Source organism: Cydia fagiglandana, chromosome 15 (genome assembly GCF_963556715.1).
Source record: "Cydia fagiglandana chromosome 15, ilCydFagi1.1, whole genome shotgun sequence".
NCBI classification, from domain to species: Eukaryota; Metazoa; Arthropoda; class Insecta; order Lepidoptera; family Tortricidae; genus Cydia; species Cydia fagiglandana.
The window spans coordinates 17,762,352-17,786,394 of NC_085946.1; the positions used below are offsets into that span (position 1 = coordinate 17,762,352).

Below are 24,043 nucleotides of genomic sequence, written 5' to 3' on the forward strand. Positions count from 1 at the left end.
GAACATTACGATCGGCCGCCGACAGATCTATGGAATTCATATTTATTAGGCAATGTGTCTAAATCTGAAAGCGAACCGTCAGAATTTGAAGAGCGACTGAGCCTTTAAACTCACTTTTGGCACATTAACGTTGTAAATATTATATTAACGTCAGGGAGAGTGAAAGTGACAGCGATACAGGTGCTAGTGTCAACGTCGTAAGATAATGATCAGTAAATAAGATTACAAATTTACAACCGAAGTTGCGTTGCTAGTGCACGCAAATGTAAAAATACAGACCTGATATCAAGCAACTACTTACAATAAAAATGTCTGCCTCTGGCTGGCTCTCAATAAGCGCTGCGCGGATTATAATTAATTACCTACATAGATAAAAAATTTTTTTTTCTTTACGTCATGTCATGAAACGAAAGTCACGTTTTGTTAAGGTATCATTATTATTAATAGCTTCTTATAACTAAATATCTAGTTCATGTGATTATGTGACTGAGGTAAAAAAGATACCGAGATGAAAAGTAGGTACAGTTACAGTTCGTTTTTTAGCATTAGAAAGAACTTGGAAGAAGGTAAGCGATTTTGGCATATCTTTTAATTGAAAAACGCTTATTAAAAATCAGTAACTATATCATTTATGAAAGCAGAAGAATATAAATGATCATATTAGATTCATAATTGTTACATATTTGCCGTAACTTATTTTTAAAATGTGTTTTTCAATTAAAAGACATCAATATTGTTTACCTTATTTCTAATGCTAAATAAAACGAAATATAAATAGGTACCTACAAGATAGTTCACTTACATCAACTCATCTAACTGTATTCGGAAGGTAAAAGTGAAATAATCTACGTATCAATACTTGTAACAACACTGCAAAACGCTTGTCGATCAACTTTCTTCCGCTGACGCAACGGTAATAGATTATTTATTTGCGTTTATAAGTTATATGAATACTTTTATTGTCAGTAGGGCCATTTGGCTTGACAGCTTGTTTATTTATGAGCGAAATGGAGCAATTAATAGTTAGTACTAGAGATGCAACGGATAGTTGTTTGGCCGGATACCGGATACCGGATATCCGGCCTGGACACTGGCCGAATATCCGGTATCCGGCTGCCGGATATTCGGCCGGCGGAACTATACCTACATTTCGGTTTTTCAGGTGCGCATTCTGCAGGTTTGACCTGTTTCCTAGTAAACGTTCGCGCGGACTCATTTCTAGGTTCGAAATGAGTGCGCGTGCAAGTCAGTGGAATGATTAAATAAATGGTTTTAAAATAATACACAATAAACAAGTACGATTATGACAGTGTTTGTTTCTTAAATCCAATTTGTTTACTCCGAAATCAAGCAATATTACTATCCGGTATCCGGCCGGATAGTAGGTTACTATCCGGTATCTGGTTGGATAGTAAAATAATGGCCGGATAGGCCGGATACCGGATAGTAACCGGATATCCGGTGCATCTCTAGTTAGTACCTACGGTTAGTGTAAGAGATATTTTATAGGCTATTTATATAATATTAGGTAAAATAACTATTAGATAGAATAGTTAATTCTGGCATATTAGAACCCGGACACGCTTCCTACCGGAAATTACCTGTTAGCGACATCTATTAACATTTGTATTGTCTGACAAAATCAAAACGAATAATTAACGCGTTACTTTATCGTTAACCAATGAACCAATATCTCATAAAGGCACTGGTCCCACCGCGAGCTAGTAAACTATGAGCTATCGGCTATAAACACGAACAAAAGATAAGCACTCCCGTGTAAATAAAAGAGACACGGCGATATTTATAGCTCACCGCTGGGCGAGTAACTATAAATATCGCCGTGTCTCTTTTATTTACACGGGAGTGCTTATCTTTTGTTCGTGTTTATAGCCGATAGCTCATAGCTTACTAGCTCGCGGTGGGACCAGTGCCAAACGTTATGAACCAATTGCCTTCGGATACCTAGAGCGTAATTATTATTTATTCTTCAATCCCGCTGTCACCCACAATTTAGGCTAGCGGATGCCCGACCCCAGGCAGGCTGGCACTAATTGGATGCGTAACGTTTGGCACAGAGGGATAGGTCAGTTACACGCCTACGCTATTCGGTTTGTGCATGATTGTGAAGGATATGAGAAGTGAGACACATTGACAGATATGATAGTAGACTTGTACAGATAACCCGCCTACTCCTAATGACAATCTACTCCCCTCACAACACAGCTAGGGAGTGCTCCCGGTACCGGTTTTCTACACAAACACGGTACCGGAACCGGGAATTCCCGGTTCTCACCATACAAACTCAGTACCGGGAGCATTCCCTAAACACGGCTATGTCCCCAATTCCGCTGTATTCCCCGTAAATCAGGCTAACAGATGTCCAAACCCAGGCACCAATGGGGCGCGTAACCTTTGGCACAGATGGATAGGTCAGTTACACACCGGTCTATGCTTGTGTGTGACGCCGCCCGCTAGGATATGAGATGTGAGACACATTGACAGTGACTGGTATGATAGTACAGGAGTCAAGTGCTTATTCAGTCTTGAATATATCGTGAAAACGTTACGTTAGATACTTATTTACATGTGAGATGGCGGAAACCGTCAGTATTATCACCTTTGAGGTTAAGGTCACACAAAACCTGTTGTTTAATATTGAAATGAGAGAAGACTTCTGTTTTCGCATTCTCGAATAACACAGTAAAAGTTGGCACAGTCATAATTTACAATATTATCTATTCTCGTATATTAGCTACCTACATTATATATTCATGGATATTTTATTGCCAAGTGGCTTAATTTAAATGTTAAAAGAGAAATTTTTCACACACAAGTATCAGTAGGTAGCTAAAGCAATAATAAGATGTAAGGTTTAAACGTAAATTAAATGATATTTAAGTGATACAAGAAAATTAACAACTAAGTGCTAGGTTTAAAGCTAGATAAAAAAATTATTATGGACATTGTGGATATTTTTTTATGGATATACGAAATCAATAAGATGTTTATATGGATTTAGAAAAGTTAATGAAACCCTAAACACACAAACAGGCTAAAAAAAATGAAACCCAGCAACAATATACAAATTGTCGATTATAGAGTGTGCCGTGTGCGGAAAGCAAAGAGTCGTGGAATGTATGGTGCCGCTCCTATAAAAAAACCACTTTCAATGCATCTGATTTAGCGTAAGTAGATCCCAAAATATGCAGCCGGACGGAGTCTCATCGTAATGGTTCTTTTTTACCTTTTTGGTACGGAGCCCTAAAATCTAGACTATTAAATAATAATAAACAGCCAACAACTAGTTTGTAAGTTAAAAGTGACAGCGCGTGCGCTTACGCAAGCGGGTGCGACTCATTAGGAAGCGGTGTGACAGGCTCACAGGAATTCCGCGCACACTTAACAGAGGCAAAAAAACTGGGGCTTGTCGCTATCGATTCGCGGACAGTTAGACCAGTGACCAAAATTAAGACAGTAGCAAAATTATTACTTTTATTTTAAAGAGTTAAACGTACAATTCTGGCGCACTCATGGGTAAATCGATGTAATAAGGGGAAAAGGATCCAACTCCAAAAAAAACTGTCAACAACATTTTAACTTTCTGAATGCCTAAGTTTTGGAGTTCCGGAATTCTTTTGTGATTTATTTCGCTAAACTATGCCCAAACAGCATTGAATAATTGATAGATACCAATTGTTCAATGATATTTGGACATATGTAGTTCCAGTAGGAAGGGATCACAAAATCCTGCACATCGGTGCAAAGTTAGCTTCGATGGACTCTAAGCGCCACTTGCACCATCTCACTAACCCGGGGTTATCCGGTTAAACCTGGAGTTACCATGGTTACCAGTACCATTTGACACTGGGTGAACGGTTTAACCTCTTCACCCCGGGTTAGTGGGATGGTGCAAGTGGCGTTAAGATACGTCTTATTTTAATTTCGTTATGACGTCACTTCTAGCAAATGTCACTCGCTGCTGAAATAAGGTAATTGATGATGTCACAAGTATAGTAAGAGTTAGGAGAGCAAGCTGCAATGTGTTATCAATGAGATTCAATTACTTATGTTACGACAAAGTTAACTGTTCCGATTGCGAAAAGCAATAGTAAGGTATTATGGCATTTCATTTGTCATATGTTTTTTTTAAATAGTAATTATCTTACAAAATGTGTTTATTTGGGGCGTACTTCTATTTAACAGTAAATAAGTAGTTTTTTTAAACTGCCATAAAAGTATTTCGAAAATTAGACTACATCTACAGGTTGACCCAAACATACGAATACTTATAAGTATTTGTAGAGACTTTTGTCATGTTATTCCACTTTTTCAATGTATTCCCATTTGTCCCCGCCGGACACAGATGGGAATAGACACTGCATATGAAAAAGTGGCGCATTCCCATTTGTCCCTGCCGCCAAACGTGAGACGCGACAAATGGGAATGCGGCTCTTTTTATATGGCAATTTTACTCCTGAATTGCACAGTATTTAAAACATTTAAATCTACATTTCTAGAATTAATTCATGCACACCCACTGGAATCCTTTCAACACAGAACAGACCGACGCATTGTTCGCTTGAACTTTTGCCGACATTTTGCCGAAATGTTGCAAGTCCGATCGAGCGGATGATATGTACCGATCTGCGCTGTGATGTTTGAAGGTGCTATAGTAAAACGGTATTAGAAACAAAGTACATTCTGTACAGATATTTTTGAAAAGAAGGAAAAATGGAAGGAATCGCCGTCTAGTGCGAGATTCGAACTTGCGACTCCTTCTTTTGTTTTCTGTAAGAAGATGGTAAGTTCGCAATACGAGGTAATTTGATATACCAAACATCACTTTTTTAACATAAATAATTATTTATTTCTGTTTCAAATCCGACACAAAATATGTCATGAGCTAAGGGCCCCCCCACATCTGGCGTCTTTCGAGCGCCGGCGTCTGTCGGCGTCGGTCCAGCGCTATGGAAAATGACGTCGCTGCGCAGTAGAATTGTAGACGCCGACGCTCGAAAGACGCCAGATGTGGGGGGGCCCTAACGGTTCCTCATAAAGTGCCTTTCCACAAAGAGACGCCTTTTTTTACTGTTTAGTCTATCGATTCACCAAAAGTGTATCGAATGCGCACTTTCCTGCGGCCGTGAAACGTCCGTGTCAGTGGGCCGCGATCGCCATGGCCGTCACGTCCATGGGTGCCCGGCTAGGATGCGGTGAAAGCGAATGTCAACAAAGAAAACAATGCGTCATTAGATTTGGGAGAATTTTCTAATACTTCAACTTTACACCTGTACTATGTGTCAAGAATGCGAGTTATAATATGTAAAAGACATAAAAATGAAGATGGTGAAAATTAAATGGTTGTCTTTTTTAAATGTCAATGGATGTCACGTCCATGGGTGCCCGGCTAGGATGCGGTGAAAGCGAATGGGAAATCCAGGAAAACTTCGTCATCAATATGGGGAAATGTAATTTCTTAATAGTAATCTCACTTTTTTCCTTTAAGACTTTTCTTTCTTTTTACATTACAGTCATTTAAAGGTCTAAAAGGATGTCACGTCCATGGGTGCCCGGCTAAAATGCGGTCAAAGCGAACGCGGACAAGGAAAACAATGCGTCATTAGTTTGGGGACATTTTCTAATGCTAAACTATACTTTTTATCTACCGTTTTCATGATGCGACCTCCTTAGCAGTAACAAAACTTAGTCTCGCCTAGACCAGCCCAACTCTAAAAGTCTAAGGATGTCATGTTTATGGGTACCCCGGCTAGGATAAGGTGAGACCGAATGTGGACCAGGAAAACAATGCATTACGCAAAGGATTTTCTTATATACGAGTAAACTGAATATAGGTATATGTGTACAGTCGACGTTAATGATATGTTTCCACTTTTGCACCAGCATACTCCTTTGTAATAAGGCGAAAAATGTAAACATATCTTTGACAGTATTGCAAACATTGTATATTGTTTACATAGGGCTCTTAAATGAATCACTCCGATCTTTAAGTACTAATTCCAATTAATGTATCGCTTTGTCGTTAATAAATGTCGCCCTCCATTAAGCCCACAGTAGACCTTTTTAATGAACAAAAGGGTAAATAAATGAAGCGGCAGTCTAGCGGGGTAGTTAAGGACGAACGAATGGTTGACAACACCAATTAACTGCAGTCTTATCTCTGCGAGTAATTCGATGGGACGTCTGTGCCAATTTAGTGTTTTATCGACTTGAGATCCGCCTTCATTTACACCAATTATAATGTGATAAGCAGGAATTTTGTTAAATTACACAATGACAAACAATAAAACTATGTAGTTTCATTATTGCATTCTAACAGCGGCACCTATATGTTTAACGTTAAACAATACTAATAACTATGATATAAGAGAATATTTTATAAGTGGGTCAAAAATTTAAAAATGGAGATCCCTTTATTAAGCCCAAACCCAACCCTCTACTAACTAACCATCGGTATTTTTTAAATTATCAGTGTGGACCACGATCCGAAAATGTCACACAAGTGTTACTCTCACTGCGTAGTTCCCCTTATCCTTACCTAACCAATTATTATCTCATCTACTCATTTATTTATAACAAGTAGCTAAATACATTATTAACTCATTAACTACACAACTACACCTAATCCAAGTTAGCATATTTGTTCAGAAAAACGAAAATGCCGAAGCTCTGATTGATGTTCATTTAATTACATCATTATCATTAAGCATACATACTATATTCGAGTAATTTCCTTTTCGGAATGCTTCATTCGAGTGGACAAGTGTCAAGGATTCCATTCATTTTCGTTAGCCAATTTATTCATCAAATACCTGATATTTTAGGGAATTAACATAATTAACTCACAAATCATAATTAAACATGAACTTAATTAAATGCAGACATTTATCAGCTTGCATGTTTAATGTTAGCAATGACAGATTAATTATAATTTTGATTAAGTTTTAATATTATAGCTGAAACATCATTGTGAAATTCTGCCGGGCTAGCACATGATTGGCGTGACAGGATCTCGCGGCCAGATAGATACCCGTCCCTCTTTTGTTAACGTAGTTAGTAAAAGACGAGTAGTCTATGTCGCCGGGAGATACTGTCGCGCAAATCATGTGCTAGGCCTACTGTTTTCTTTATGATTCGCAATATACAGGGGTATCACGGAAGTTTTGTTATTAAAATACAGGGCTATCTTTTTCATCTAGGTAGTTGAATAATAAGAATAAACATTTCATCATCCGCGCTATATATTGACCTCGACATTTAAACTGCATTGCAATAGCTTGGTGTCAAATGGATTCTCATTTCACCACGAGGGAAATTCAAAAGTCAAAATGACTATTTTTTTTTCTTTTACTTTTATTGATGTGGTATCAAGATGCATCGAAGACTTGTAGGTTGTACTTACATCATGAACAGCGTGATTCACTACGAGTAACAATCAGATTAAGTTTAAACGTGTCTTTTTATCCTCTTCTCCATGTGAATAAGGACCCTATTCCGCTGGAAAACTATAACTGAAGTTGAAACTCTTGTCGCAAAGCTTAAAATACAAGCTTTCTTTGCACAAAGCTTGTGAAAATCGCGAAAGTTTGGGACAATGTCCAAGTAACGTCTCCAAAAGCACTAAAACAAAATACACAGTTACTGGACAATAAAACGTTTTTTTACAACCTGCCATACATCTCGAAACAATGCGTTATTTTCGCAAGTCGTGCGTAAAAGTAATGTGGGTCGACGGTTGCGCGTGCATAAAAAATCGACTCTGCCCTGTCGCGAATGCAAAATAAATATGTGTACTTAAGTAGGTACCTACTAGGTACAGTCAGCAAAATGTAAGCAATTACGCAATTTTTTTTGGTGAAATTACAAGTCATGAGGAGAGTATTATGACGTAACTAATAAAACATTACGACTTAGGTGACACATGGGCCAAAATGATCATATATTTTATTAGTATTTTTCGAACCCAATTCTCTTTTTAGGGTTCCGTACCCAAAGGGTAAAACGGGACCCTATTACTAAGACTCCACTGGCCGTCCGTCTGTCCGTCTGTCTGTCACCAGGCAGTATCTCACGAACCGAACTAGACAGTTGAAATTTTCACAGATGACGTATTTCTGTTGCCGCTATAACAACAAATACTAAAAAGTCGGAACCCTCGGTGGGCGAGTCCGACTCGCACTTGTCCGGTTTTTTATTTATTTTTGTACCATGTATTGTACGGAGCTCGATCTATTTATAGGATATTGGTAATTCAATCTTTACAGGCAAGATAAATCAAAATTACTTTTTATGAGATAGACTTACTACTTTTAAAAAAACTTTTATTCAAAAAACAACAGTTTCACCTCCAGCAGCCACCTTTAAAGGTGACTAGAACTGTATTGTGACTGACTGTACAAAGTCCACGGGTCGCAGTTCTGTCCGTGATTTAAAAAAGGCGTGCCTCGGTGGTAATGGCGATCATATTTAAATTATAATGAGGCAGCATATGCCTGCGCCTGCTTGTCTGTAGTTGCGAATACATTCGCGAAATTATTACGGTACCTAATGTTTGTAGTGTACGTAATTAATCATGACAACCACGAGTGCATAGATTCTGTAGAGGTGGGCAGTGGGCACATATTTACACTTTTGCTAATCTTTAACACGTAAAAATGTGTACTTAACTAGATCAAACAATAGTTGCGAGGACATACAAAATGTGCTTCCTAATCAAAAATCCGAAAACAATCGTTAACTATAGTCTGTATCTTTAGGTATTTAAATAAAAGTAAACAAAATCTACCCTCAAATGGCTCCTTAAGCCAGTTGAGGGTAGATGAAAACATTACATGATCAAATAATGTAGGTTAAAGTCGGGTCGTTCAGTGGCAGATCCTGGCGGTTTTGTATTTGGTTGGTTAACCAATAAATATTGCAACTACCCGAAAATGTACAAATTGTTTGTTTACTTTTATTTAAATACCTAAAGATACAGAGTATAGCTCGGGATCGCAATTTATGATAGAAATAATCATTTGAGGTGTTCATAAACGCTTATCAACTGTTTGTCCATACCCGTTATTTTGACATTTGTGTTTGAAAGTAACACAATTTATCAAAGGTTTGCTGAGTTTTATGAATAAGGGGGTAAGAATTTTGATCTCCATGACGTCGCAAGGTGACATTTCGTCCACTACTAACGTCACAAACATGTCAAAAGTCATTCAAATAAAAAAAAAAGTCGTCATGAGCATTTATTGTATGAACGGGGATCACTTCACACAGTGGCCAATAATAAAACAAAACCGCACGGTTACGTCTGCGGCGGATCGGAACCGGATCTAGCACTGATCGTTGCGTATCGGCTGACATGTTGTGTAATCTATTTACGAGTTAAGCTACTCGAACTTCCTATTGTAGATTAATGTTTTGTTATGTCGTTTCGAAATGAGGAGGGAATGTGTTGAACAGGAAGTAAACAAACTTTATATTATACACCGTCATTCAGGTAGGTAACCGTATAACTCAAAATGTTTCATGGCTCCTCTACACGATGGGCCAACGCCAGCCACTCCAAGGGACGCAGCCATGCGGTAGAATGAGATAGCAATATCACTTGCTCCCTCTAACGCATAAATGCGTCCCTTGGAGTGCCCGGCGTTGGCCCATCGTGTAGAGGAGCCATCATATACTTTCATCGTGTACCTAAGCCTATATACGTCGCACTGCTAGGCACAGAGCGGCTACCGCGAAAACCGAAATTCGCAAATTGCGGGGATCTTTCTCTTTTACTCCAACGAAGGCGTAATTAGAGTGACAGAGAAAAATCCCCGCAATTTGCGAACTTGGATTTTTGCGGTTACGATAGTCCCCTCGCTGGCCCAATGCGGGTTCGAGACTACACATACATCTATAAGTTTCTTAGCAGATGTATGCAGGTTTCCTCACGATGTTTTCCTTTACCGAAAAGCTAGTGGTAAATATCAAATGATAAATACACATATACAAAATAAAATAAGGGTTCCCCCACATACATATTATGTCGACGCGGAATCGACAAAATCCGATAGGAAAAAGCTTTATGTCTGCGATAAGAGCAAAAATGTCGTCGTTCGGCTCGGTTCGCATCGGCCGGACGCGTCCACGGCTTTTTCGCTTTTATTGCGCGGACATACAGCTTTTTCGTATCTAATTTTGCTGTATGCACGTCGATATATCAGGGGAGACCCTAACAGTTGAGAAAAACTCATTAGTACCTAACAGACTACTAGCTAGACTTTGATGGACGTCAGATTCACTACCACCACCGCTTCCTCTACATCACAACACAACAGTAAATATTTAGTCAAACATTTACTTATTTTTATAGACTTCTAAGACTGTGTTCATTAAATCATTCCCATCGTTGTCTGAAAGAAATCACCTGCCGAGTATAAACAAACAATCAAACTGATTTGGCATTCAGAAAACAACCCAATTATGCATAAACAAGTTCTGGTGAGAATTTCGAGAAAGGCAATAAAGCATTTACAGACAGACTGACAAATGAAATGTCACTTGGCTTTTGTGAAGTGGCTCTTGCTCTCTTTGCCCAATTCGCACCGGATCTAGAACTTGGTAAATATAATGTTAATCTGATTTTAGTGAAATTTTCTATTCTAATTTTTGAACTTTATTGGGATAATTAAAAACACTAGTTCGTCTTCTGCATTAGTTATAGAGGTACTTATTATATACCTATGTATTAAGAAATTTTGGGTACGGAATCGTACAAAAGTGGATTTAATATTTCAACAGAATGTCGTGAGTGACTATTAACAGTTAAAGGCGAAGTTTTTATTAACTTCCTAATGTTTGTGTGTTTCGATGCATTAGATTAGGAAGTAAATAAAAACTTCAAGAATCCAAAAATTATAGTAATTCAATTTAATTTACTGTTTACATACGAATGACCGACATACTTTCGGTATATATTTATTAACAGTTCCCAATTCTAAATGCAATATGTCTCACTTTCGTGAATATTTTTATCCGCTGCATTATTGGCCTTCCCACTTGACAGGACATAAGAATGTTGCACGAACACATGCAATTAGACATGGTTAGTGAATTTATTTACACTAACAATAACGTCACGCAACTGACTAGTTGTTATAAAAACTGTGGCTAACCTTTAATTAATATCGATTGGAATTTTATCAATTATCGGATCACACGCGCTCAGTTGATCTTAGATTGAGTTTTCCGGTACATTAAATGGCTCGGTAGGTATAATTTACTTTATTCGCCTTGGCTATCGTTGCACCAAAGCGGAAGACAAATCATGTATCGTGTATATTTCGCTTTATACATACACCTATATCTATATGCAAGACAACCCCATTTACCTATGTAACTATAAGAACTAAGCATGTGGTTGAAAATAGCATAGCAGCTTTACTATACCTGCTATAAATATACGGATATTATAGGTTACTTTTTAAACTTAATATGCGTATCTCTCAATTTTTATTTGTGAAAAAGTGAGATTTTATCCGGCACACTCATATGCTCATATCATTCCAGCAGAAGATCCTGAGTAAAAACAAATCAAATATTTACTGCTGTTGTTGACGCACGCATTTACGGTATAAGATAACTCAATTGCTTTGCATCTTATTGCAGGCTTTGATACAGGAAAACTTATAATAAAACATGGTATCTGCGTAACTTGTACGTTTTCTTCTCACGTAAACACCTGTCACCGCATCAAGTGACAAACGATAAATTTCTTATGTCAAAGCGATACAATTCGAATTCAGCGACATACCGTTCGGGCTGAGGAATGCATTATCACGTGTAATGAGATGTTTTGCGCACGTAATCGTAAACAGCGGGAGTGATGGGTGAGAAAATATTTGTTTGCTGCGAAATTGTTCAAAAAGAATTGAAGAAACTATTAATTTATGTGTTTTGTTAGACGTGATCGCTTCAGAGAACTAGCATATGGATTTAAATAATATGCCACACAATCACAAGATGAGGATGTCTATTTGATTTTTTTAGCTAAGTAAACTAAAGTCATGTTATTAGATTTCATGAAACTGTTTTTGTATCTATAAAGATATATACTCGCCGAGACGAATGGTAAGGAAAGGAATTTAAATTAAAAACATTTTGGATAACAACAAAAAGTCACTTTAAGGAAGATCACCATATCGCAAACAAATCTACATACAAATATCTTTTTAATATTCCATTATGGAAACTTTGAACACATTCCGCATATGTAAATAATGATCGGAGTTCGGACTGATGCCAAGTTATTCTAAGGTAATTCACGTAAAAATTCGGAGGCATTGTTACCTTGTATTAATAATTCCATTTGTGAACTTACAACGCAAAAGACATTGACAATAATATCGCAAATACATATCGCAATCGATTTCTCGAAATGTTTCATAAAATACAAACAGTAGATATGGTGTAATACGTTAAAATTTTATATTAACATATTGAAGATTCCGCTACAGAAAAAAGCTCATTCAAAGACTCTTTTATACAGGACTAATAATCTTTTATCTTACAAAAATATCAGAAATTAAGAAACAAAGAGAGTCTATACTTGCAGTACCAAACACATTGTGTCTTAATTGTCTCTTAATTGAAAGGTTTAATCATGACTGAAACAGCAGGAGCAGAACAGTAAAAGTGAATTTAGAAGACGTATGGAGCGGTCTGCATTCAACGAAGCGATATCAGGCAGAAAAACGACACCACAACGCAAACCAGAACAATGCAGATGAAATCGAAAGTTCTTAGCTAATCATTTCAATTGTGAGCGTGTGTTGGACAAAAAGGTTTATTTATTTTGTTTACACAACCTTCCCAAAATAACAATATTTGATAGTTACATGCACTAAGGTATGATCAATGTTTTGTAAGAATTTCCACAAATATATTTATGAAATATTTCTTAGGCGCGGCAAACAATTTTGATTTGTACCGTCAACTTCCTCGACATTCTCTACCATGCCATGCATTTTATTGCGTGGACAAAGATCCCGAAACCACATGCATCTTTCAAAATCAAAAATCAAAAAAATCAAAATATTTTTATTGCTAAACAGTACAATTTATACATAAAAGAAATGTCTGGCGGAACCCAAACTAGGCTGAGCCTGTATCATGGGGCCCTGGAAGTTACTTTCAAAAGTTACATTTCAAAACGAATCCTGCAAGTGGACGGAATAGTCCAATTGTTTTGTTGTGCGTTTGCACAAAAGTTGAGACAGGCCTTCGCAACGCGTAGCTGGATAATTGCGAATTTTGCACCATTAGCTTGTGCACCATTTCAAAACTGCAGCAGTTGCCTCATTGTGGATGGAATAAGCGTTGTTGTTATGCACGAGTTTGTATGAATACTCATGTGGTATGTCCCTGTAAATGAAATATCTACTAGTAGGTAGATTTTACTCTAACATGCTCTTAAACTCTCGAAAGATTAAAAAAATTGTTGGTATGCTGACTTGCAGTGAATGTGGCAGTACATTTGCTGCTACAATAGGTTATATCAACTGCCTGAGAGCTCACGAACGTCGCTCTCAGTAATCAGTACAACAGTCGCCGTGGTCGAAACCGGCCAGGACAGTAACTGACTGAGGTACTATGATATAGGGTATAGGTAACAAAACAATAAATAACAAACACACCAGAGTCGCAGTTGTAATTTATTGGAATGCAGTAGTCATTGATGAATGATGACGACATTGATATCTACAATACCAATGATTATTTATTCAACGGCATATAAACGAAATAAATAAACAAAATGTTTGTATGCACACGAGGACATGCTAATGTATTGGGCAATGACACTAATATCAATGATTGATTACGGCAAGAGAAACCTCAATATATACACAAATTAACGAAGCATGTAAAAATACACCTGTACAATAGTATAGCTAGAGGTCAGTACGATATATTATGCTGTGTTACTTCATATATCTCTATCATGTAATCTTTATCAAGTTAGTTGTATCTTATTCACAAAACCTAATGGATATAGCGGGTGTTCTTAGCACCAACTATTATACGCCGGGGACTGAAAGAGCAGTTACAATAACTACGGGCATCGACCAGAAAAAATCTTAAAATTAACTTCTACCCCATAATGATATGCAAGATTCTCTAAGAGGATTCAAATAAGTAGTATAAATTGGGGAATCTTCGGCTACACAAAGAAACAAGAAAATATTGTAGACTAAAACCATACAATCCTCTGAAACTACTGGTAATCGCTGACGTTTAAAAAAACGATATCTCATGTTCTACAGGGTTATCATCGTTAGTTTTAGAAACACCCCGTATAACCAAATCTCAAAGCACCTAAGTGGAAATATTACAATAAAACTATCCACGAAGGTTAACGTAACAGGCAGCTAATTGGGGCATTCATTAACACGTCGATCATACGATTCGGTGACCAGTAAAAAACCTTATCTCTTTGCAATTAGGTTTAATGTCGGTTAAAACTTTCGTCAATGGTAAGGTGCCTTGAATGTGTAAAGTGTTTCACGCATATGCATTTTACGAATGAGGATACTGTAATAGCAAAGATCGCACTAAATTCTTAGATAAAGGGTCTAATTTTAGCTCAATGTCAATAAGACGATAATTACAGCAGAAGTCCGTAGAATTCTTCAAGTGTATATGTTATGTGAGCAGCTGAACAACCAACTGAGCAGGTTTATATTATATTTCTACCATTTCTACGGGTGTCACTAATTGTCTAGTATATTATTGGCGGAATAGCAAACCAACATTACTAATTGTATTTACTTTCAGATCTTTATCGTTGTTGATGTTTATAAATCACTGGCTACCGGTGACTTCACGTTACTCGCAATTTGCTCCATGAGCCGTATCAATTGATTTCATTAATGCATTGTCTTCATTGTTTATATGACAGTTAAACAATAACTTCGTCAAGGTGACTCATTTTTTGTGGAAACACCTTTGTTTATTTTGTTTTTATATATGTCAATTTTTTAACAACATTCGGGTTAAACAACTTTGCTGATCGCCAGTGTATTAGCCATTGTAATGGTGTCGTCTACCGTATTTACTTAAAAAAAAAAAATTCATTAGAAATGTTCAAATACCGATCAATTTATTTTATTCAAAAGCTCTGGTACAAATTTTAAAAGCAGGTAGGACATTTTAAGGTAAGGTAAAGTCAATTCTCTTCGGATATTTTAAAATGGACTGGTATGGATATGGAATTATATTCACGCAACAGTTTTCACGGTGAATTATCGCAACACAATCAAAGCAGTCGTGATCTGGAATTAACGACCCATCCCACAACTGCACTATCATCTGATCACTAACTTCTAAACGAGTGACGGTAAAACGGCGTCTCGCAATTGACTCGGAAACCTAGATATTATGTACTTTATGGATTCCAGTTACGCCCAGTAAATCTTGCAATGATCCATTATTTCCTAGTGCAAAATTCCTTCTATAAACCATGTCTTTATATCAGAGATACTAAAATAACAGTTTGAGTCCCCTAATTTGTCCAGGCGTCCTGTTATTTTAGTAAGTACAAAATTGGTATAAAAGCAAGATAGATTCGGTAGTAAATTGGCCAAACAAACTGGCTCTACTACAATAAAGTGTGGGTTTAAAAAAATGCTAAGTGCTTTTTTTACCTGATTCGTAGGGCAAGGCGCTAGCAGCAAACATTAACAGATAACCCCAAAGAATTAAATTATGTATATATATTGGTACTCTTATTCATATGCATTTATACTCAAACCTGCCTTTCCTTGAAGCATATTATATTAAACAATAATTTATAATCAACGGAAAATATTCTACCTCAAGGTCCCAGCATAACATTTATATCGGTTCACCGCGAAACAATTATTTTAATTTACTGTTTTTCTTGGAACTTACTTTGTATTCTATGCTAGCTAACCCCAAACAAGAAAGGCCAATAACCTTTCCAGGACAACACCAACACATCTCTTTGCACCTCATCCTCGTAAATCTAATTTCGGCAGTTGTGTAAATGCAATCACAATTCCTCGCTCGGAAGCTGCGTACCAGATCTATTATGGTGTACTATAAAATCTTTCATACTAAAGAAGACTTAAAAGCTCAAGTAATAAGAGTGATATTAGAATGACATGAACTATAGAATCTGTACAAGAACAATGTAGTAACAACACGCAACAAACGAGAGTATTCGCCGCACGACTCTCTTTGTCATTAACGTAATTCTTGCCTATTGAAGATGGCACTGGAAATTACTACAGGTTACATAAGCTTACTGTAAACATCAATCACCATAATGACTAACAGTAAGATCACAGTGACAGTAAAGATGACAAATGTTCAGGGGGCACCACAGGACTTATGGAGTTTTTGTAGGTCGAAGAATAAGATCATCTTGATGGTCAAATATTTTTTTATTTACATGCTCAACGTTATAACGATAGAATCGAGATTACAGCAAGGAACGAATCGTAAATCTTAATGGAGCTGAATATGAATAATTAACTAACAAACATAGAATTTAACTTCTTTTTTAAACTAAATCGATCAAGACAACCTCTAAACGCTAAAACGCGAAACCCCAAACGAGATAATGTAATTATAAAAACGTCGGAGCATTTGTGGTCGCTGTTCCAAACCAATGCACTGAGTTTTCCAAAGAAACCATGAACTGTATTACAACTGCTATAAGGTTGTATTTTGAATGGCGTAAGGGTTAAAACTGACACTGATCAGACAAGACGGAATGCAGAACATGTTAAAACCGCAAAGGTCGGGCGTGACATAACGACCGCGATCAATCATTGTAACTTGAACCACAACAAAAATTGTTCATTAAAAATCTTACAGTAGAAATCACAAAGCAAGTGGAATAAATATACAAGGCTAGGAAAGATTAGTATCAAATTGCTTCCTAAATATTTTGCAACTACCTCTACTATCTAACCCAGTGCGGTGATATAATGTTAAGGATTCATTTTGTTAGAGGTGAATACTCGTACAACCAACAATTTTAAAGACGTAGCTTGCCATCATCAACATATTTCCTACAAAACATTCAAAGGTGCAATCACACTGGGTGGTTCCGTTCGCCACATAAAAACCATACGTGTTCCCTGGTAACTTCATACTTTGATCAGACGATCGCACCAACGATGTAATAAGATTGAACTAGTCTCTCTCTAAGGAGAGATTCAATCATATTGGCACCATCAAAAGTATCAAAACCACCTCAGGATATAATACAAACAAAAACGTATCATGTAGATCAGCGGTCGGCAACCTTTTAGCAGCCAAGGGCCACATAGCAGTTAACGAAGTGGACGCGGGCCGCACTTTGTTAATATTTATGACTTTATCAGACATTGTCATTTGTCAATGTTACATACAAAATACTCAAAATAGCCAGGGAGGCTCGCGGGCCGCAAGTGAGAGGTTCGCGTGCGGCCCGCGGGCTGCTGGTTGCCGACCGCTGATGTAGATAAATGTTTTATCTTTTATTACGCATTAAGATGTAATCGCCAATAAACGGTCTATACAGAAAAGCCGTTAGCAATTGAAGTAGTAATTTAATTAGAAATGCAATACCATTATGGACAAAGCCTAAAGCTATTGGACTTGATCGAGCACCTGAACTGGCCACACACATCAATGTACGTACTGTTATAAATATGTATACATTTTAAAACCTATGTCAAGAGAATAAGAGTTAATATTGTTTATTATTTAGATTTAACGAAACGCTTATAGTTAACAATTACAATTAATTGTGTTAAGCAAGAACTGCCAAGAGCCAAAATTGTAAAATGGTTACTTATATTTACCAGTGAAAGGAAGACGGTAGATTTAACCAAAGGTCAATTAAAATTATTAATATTATCACACATAATTACATAAATAACACATTGGTACATATTTTCATACATTTAAAATTGGAACGTCACTTTGCAAGACGCTTGAACATTTGTAGAAACTCCGATTTACTCTGAATCACGGCCGATCATGACCGTGTTATTGGCCTAACATTAACACGAAGATATCGTGGGATTAATAAGTACCTACTAGTTTACGTTCAAGTGGAAAGTGAATTGTCATCGAGAACGAGAGTTGAAAGAAACATTCTAGTTTATGAACATGTAAAGATACTGAGAAGTTACGAAGCAAATTTTGTAAATAGGTTAGAGTAGTTTCTTCTTTCACTATTATAGATACAAAATCTGGATGATTTTATGTCATGATTTTGAAAAAAACGTTGAAGGTAAGCTTTATTCATTTCACGTTCTTAATTATACCTACTGCTATGGATACATTTAAACAGTTTAATGTTTGACCGATAACTCTTCACAATTTCACCTTGATGGCAAAGATTTAATCGACAGTAAATGATTTAATGTACCATCAATGAAGCCTTGAGATCATCACGGTTGTTAATCTGTCAATATTAAACCACGATTAGCACAACAACCTGTAAGTACTAAAACATATTGCAGATTAATTAACTTATGTTGATCTTTTTTTTTTCTGTGTATTGTTTCAAAACAACAATGAGATTGCGTATTTGTTTATCTATTGTTAATTGATTAAACAGAGAGCATTTAGTTTCAGCTACCGTTGCTTAATAGAAATCGTAAAGGACAATTATGCCATTATAGATTTATCCACGGTTTTTAAAATACAATTATGAACACGAACATTGTGAAACCTAGCCAGCCATCTGCAAAATTTTAGCTAATGCAAACACCTGCAACGTGTCTGTATTGGGAGGAATGACCGGAGATTAAATAAAAGGTTCTTTGCCCTGTGCTTAGGGCACAAGTGCGAGATCCATTTCAGATTTTGTTCTACCCTAGGGCGCAAAGCCCTATTCATCTTTCAACGTGCCTCGGAGCGTAGAATTTTGTACTTTCACGAAAAGGTCATCATCATCATCATCATCTCAGCCTATATACGTCCCACTGCTGGGCACAGGCCTCCTCTCGAGCGCGAGAGGGCTTGGGCTATAGTCCCCACGCTAGCCCAATGCGGATTGGGGACTTCACATACACCTTTGAATTTCTTCGCAGATGTACGCAGGTTTCCTCACGATGTTTTCCTTCACCGAAAAGCGACTGGTAAATATCAAATGATATTTCGTACATAAGTTCCGAAAAACTCATTGGTACGAGCCGGGGTTTGAACCCGCGACCTCCGGATTGCAAGTCGCACGCTCTTACCGCTAGGCCACCAGCGCTTCCAGCACGAAAAGGTCAATGCCGCATTATTTCCTTCTAAAATCACATAGGGTCGGTTTCTTTTCTATAAGCATTTGTTTTAACTCGTCCTGTAACCTCGCCTTTTGTTGTTAGCCTTCGCGCAGTTAAACAATTAGCAGCATTTGTTTACAAATCAAATTACATTTTGTTCAGTTCAATGCTACTCGTTATTGATGGAGCACTTCATTTGTTTTTGTTTGTTAATCAATATTCTGTAACATGATACGTCATAAATCAGTTATTGTATTTAAACATTACCATTAACAACCATTTGGTAATTCATACAAATGAATATGTGTGTAATAAAATGGCTTTATCAGTCAGATTTATCTTATAAGGGTCGTTAGCTACGTTTAACATAAACCATAATATTTTTTCGTAACAGTCATTAAAAATATACCGACCACATTTCGAAAACAAAGTAATTATAATAGAACACCCATTCTTCCTTAATCCTAGAATTAAATATCAAAACAGTATTCAAAACTTGTCGTAAAATAAAATAAACTTACCACATTGATCTTCCCGAGTATATGGTTAATCTGATCTTTGCTGCACATTTTGTCGATCTCTTATTTTGTCCGGTGCTAGTAGATATCACATCGTCATCACTGGGTTTGTTAAATCTATTAACTAAAGTTCACTGGAAATAAAACAATATTTTTTTTCTTGATGTCGTAAAATACAGTTTAGAAATTTTCATCCGCACACACGTGAAGTTGATATTAAAAGGAAAAGATGCTTACTTATGTAGGTGAATGAGTCAGATAGTAAATAGGTATTCGAAACACTTTTAAAGCTAGGAAATTCAGCATGGTCATCCCAACTACCAAAAGTATAATGCTTAGTTGCCAGAACTCCAAAACGAAAATACTTAACGTTAAGCTTAATAAGGTAACAGCAAATCAATTCAATTCGCTGGACAAAAGGACAATAGTACATTAACAGAAGAAACGTAATACGAATAACAGTAAACTATATAACGATGATCCCGCTATCTATTATCAACAATTAAAATCGAAAGCGGAACAGATAGATTAAGTAATTCCACTATTCATTAGCCTTTGCAAAGTTGCGATTGGTGATTGGATAAATGATACCTTTGGTCGGGTTCTGCTAATTTGCGTGAATTTATCAAGCTGTCAGTGGGTAATTTAATTTTAATAGGCTTTGGCGGAATAACGTCAACGAGCTGCCGATATACTTATTAATTATACGTTTCTTGCTTATGATTAGTTCGTGCCTTGCGACTGTATCATATTAGTAAGGAAAATATTTACGAGGAATTCTCTCTAAAATTGCGTTTCTGAACGTACCTAAAAACACTTTTTGTTTGCATCACTAGAAGATATGATGAAAAGGTACACAAAGACAATTGTTTGTTCTTTTGTGTACTAGTGTTGTATAGGGATTTCAAACTAAAATAAATAATTGTTTGTGATATGTCAATGACCTGCGCGGCCTTTACTACGTATATAATTATTTTTCTAGCAAAGCAATAACTTCATTGCAATAGCAAATGGATAGCGATCAAATTAGTCAACCGTACGGTTATAATTAGTGCATAATAAGTGTGTCGCAACCTCTGCTAAGTGCCGACGCCAGTCAGATCAATATCACACACAATTTCCATTAACTGGTTATAATTTTCAATTATGAGACTGCAACACTCTATACCTGCATATTTTGCAAGGTCCATTATTTTTATATTGATCAATAATTGAGTCAGTGATATCCCAATAGCTAGAACGCCAGCACAAATATGATCATAATTATGGTGAAACGCAAAGAAAAAAGAAAATACTGTTGAATACAGAAAACTACGTTTACTAAGCATATTTTTCCTCATCAACACTAAAGATGCCTTATCTTTTAATGCAGACGATTAGGATTTGCTAGTCGTCTCTAGTTGCTTATCTTTTCATCAAGTTTTTACTGTCACAGTTCAAAGATGTCATATCGTCGTAAGTTTATGCAAATTTAATTAATTAGTATTAATTCTATCACCACTTATGATATTATCTTCAACGGTAAACGCTTATAAGTAAAATAGCAAACAATTTGAAAACTGTCTCAAACTCACAATTAAAAAACTACATTAATCATTAACGGTACGACGCCCAAATCAATTTAATATGTAAATATAACCCTATTAGGCACGAGAGAAACCGCAACGTTTAATAGTATAATTCGGCAGTTTAGCTTAGTTGACGCAATTTTTTTTACTTGTGTTAATGCTGAGCCCAATACGCTTACCGCATCGGTATGAATATGTATGGGCCGCGTAACAGTGAAATTATTGCATTCCTATGCTCGGTTACTCTTGGTATTTGTGTGTAGATCACTGCCCGCGATTGTTTTTGTGTGTAGGTGTTGTATTTCATATCCTCAATCATATTTGTTTCTGTGTGAAAGTGTTGTCATTCGTATCCTAAATCATATTATTATAATATGGCAGAATGTGTAAAATGAGTAGTTAACTAGCGTTTTTATCTTCAAGTTTTTTGTTTTTCTAAATAGGCTAAATCCCAACGGAACTTTATTAAAAAAAAAACCTTTTTTTACCCAGAATTTGAAATTTACCTTTTCATTTCTTCAGCCGGCTCTTAATTTAAAAATACTGTTATTACTTACTCGTATACCTACACATTTTGAGACTTCTGGATTCTGCAAAAAATTACAGGAAAACATTTCTATTAGCTGGCTACTTGGCTAGTGACGTGATATAATTTTTATGAATGAAAATTACGCAATACGGTTTAATATACGCAATATACTTGTCAACTCCGTGAAATTGGTTGTTATACCTCTTTACTAAAGAGAACAAGACACAACTGGCAATTGAAAGAATATCTGCGCGCGCACTGAGCAATTTCATGCCTTTTGGGCAAATCATTTTCAAATTGATAACAGACATAACAGTATTTGATCAGGTCTGCTTTCACCTGAGGAATATTACTATTAAAGTACGTGCGTCTTGAATTTTATAATTGAAGGAAAACGTTTGTAACTTATCTAACAAACCGCCTATAGAAAACATTTTCACATAGTAATGATCTAATGATGATAATGCAAAAACTAAACGGTTGGGATTTCATTTTGCATTAATTAAAATTTAATTGTATATGTGTAAACCAACTTTGTATTTCGTTATTATATTCTGTGGTTAACAGTTTTCTAGGTAATAAAATGTAATTGGTGCCTAGACTTACGGCAATACATTAAATTCTTGTTGGCGCTAAACCTGCATTTATATTTACGACCAATTTACCATACTAAGTTCGAAGCAAACTGAGATGCAAATCAACTTGTTTGTAAGTACCCATTAGCTAGGATTACGTGAAATTCAATTTCACTTCAGTTCAATTTGTCATGTCAATTTCAGGAAGTAATAACTTCGTTTCTTCCAAGTTAAGAAATTATATTTAGAAATACTAAATGTTGTCATAATTTGAACAATAATATTACGATATTATTATAATAATATTACGAAGCAGAGCAGCATTTATTTCGACTGACGTAACTGAAGCATAAACAAAACGCGGCACGAACACAATGCCCGATGCGTTCGGAAACATTTTCAACGTTCCGGGTTCGACGTTCCCGGTAATTTCGGCTGAAAGCGCACGTGCTCGGCCGGAAAAGAAAAAAAAAGTTGTCTATTACGCAATATGGCGCCGGGCGCGAGAAGACGGCCAGTGAAATTGTACTGAGCCCTTGGTGTAGTAACGCTTGTGCAACGTAATAACTCTTTAATACTTGTTGAGACTTTGATTGAGATCCAATCAGGTTCTGATTGGGAATACTAAGTGGAATTTAATTTGTTGGGCAAGTGCGCTTACCGCTCATCTGCGGTACAGAATGTGTTTTGATTGCTTGTTTAAATGAAATAAGATTTCGTATTTCCTTTGCGTTGGCGTTGCTGTACCGCGACCAAATTATTCATCAACGATAATTTCTGTAACAATTAAGTCGTAAAATGCATACAAATCTTAATAGGATATTTAATTAAATTAAATTAAATCCGGGAAATAGGCGTGATTATATGTATGTATAAATTAAATCAGAAATAATATTTTACACACAAATACATAGAGATGCTCAATCAATCATTTATTTGCAAAAATGGAACCAAAAGGTGTTAAAACTTATTAAGAAAGTACAATGTGTATTTTGCTTGCAGACAAGCGTGCAAATATATGTAATGTCAACTCTGCAGCATGCAAAAAATAATAAAATGGAAATTAAGACATTAAAATAAATCCATATAAAAGTAGTGGTACCGGTCTACAGCTTCAAATACCTAAAATAGCCCATATGAGCATGTGTGAGGTCCTTAGTCCTTTCACAGCCAAACCGCGTAGGTAACCCACAGGGGTGTCAGAGGGCCTACCGCGAATCACGTTCGACGTGTTGCCTCTCGGTCGCACTTGTAAATTCGTTCGTAAGTGTGACAGGGAGGAAACACGTCGAACGTGGTTCGCAGTAGGCCCTCAGTACTGTCAGTGCAATTTGCAACAATGGAACGTGAAATTATGACAGATGCACATTGCACAGATGCGGTAAGTGAGGAGTCGTGTTAGCGTGCGTCGGTGTTGCAAGCGAATGCCTGTGGAAAGGTTGGGATAAGTTACTTACGATGGGTGAGTTACGGGTCATTGTTTTACATGGTTTGTATTTTAAGTCTATGTAGGTACCTGTATGTATTGTACCTTAATGCCAACCTAGGCCACAATGGGGCTACG

At 36.6% G+C, this 24,043-nt stretch overlaps 1 protein-coding gene across 1 annotated transcript in view; it reads right to left on the reverse strand.

The window, feature by feature from the left end:
- Positions 1–24,043, reverse strand: part of LOC134671509 (disheveled-associated activator of morphogenesis 1) — a 108,163-nt gene that overhangs the window by 80,960 nt on the left and 3,160 nt on the right. Inside the window, exon 2 of the mRNA XM_063529375.1 lies at positions 19,811–19,941. Coding sequence (XP_063385445.1) covers positions 19,811–19,858 — 48 coding nt within the window. The 5' untranslated portion in view covers positions 19,859–19,941. The remainder of the gene's footprint in view (positions 1–19,810; positions 19,942–24,043) is intronic.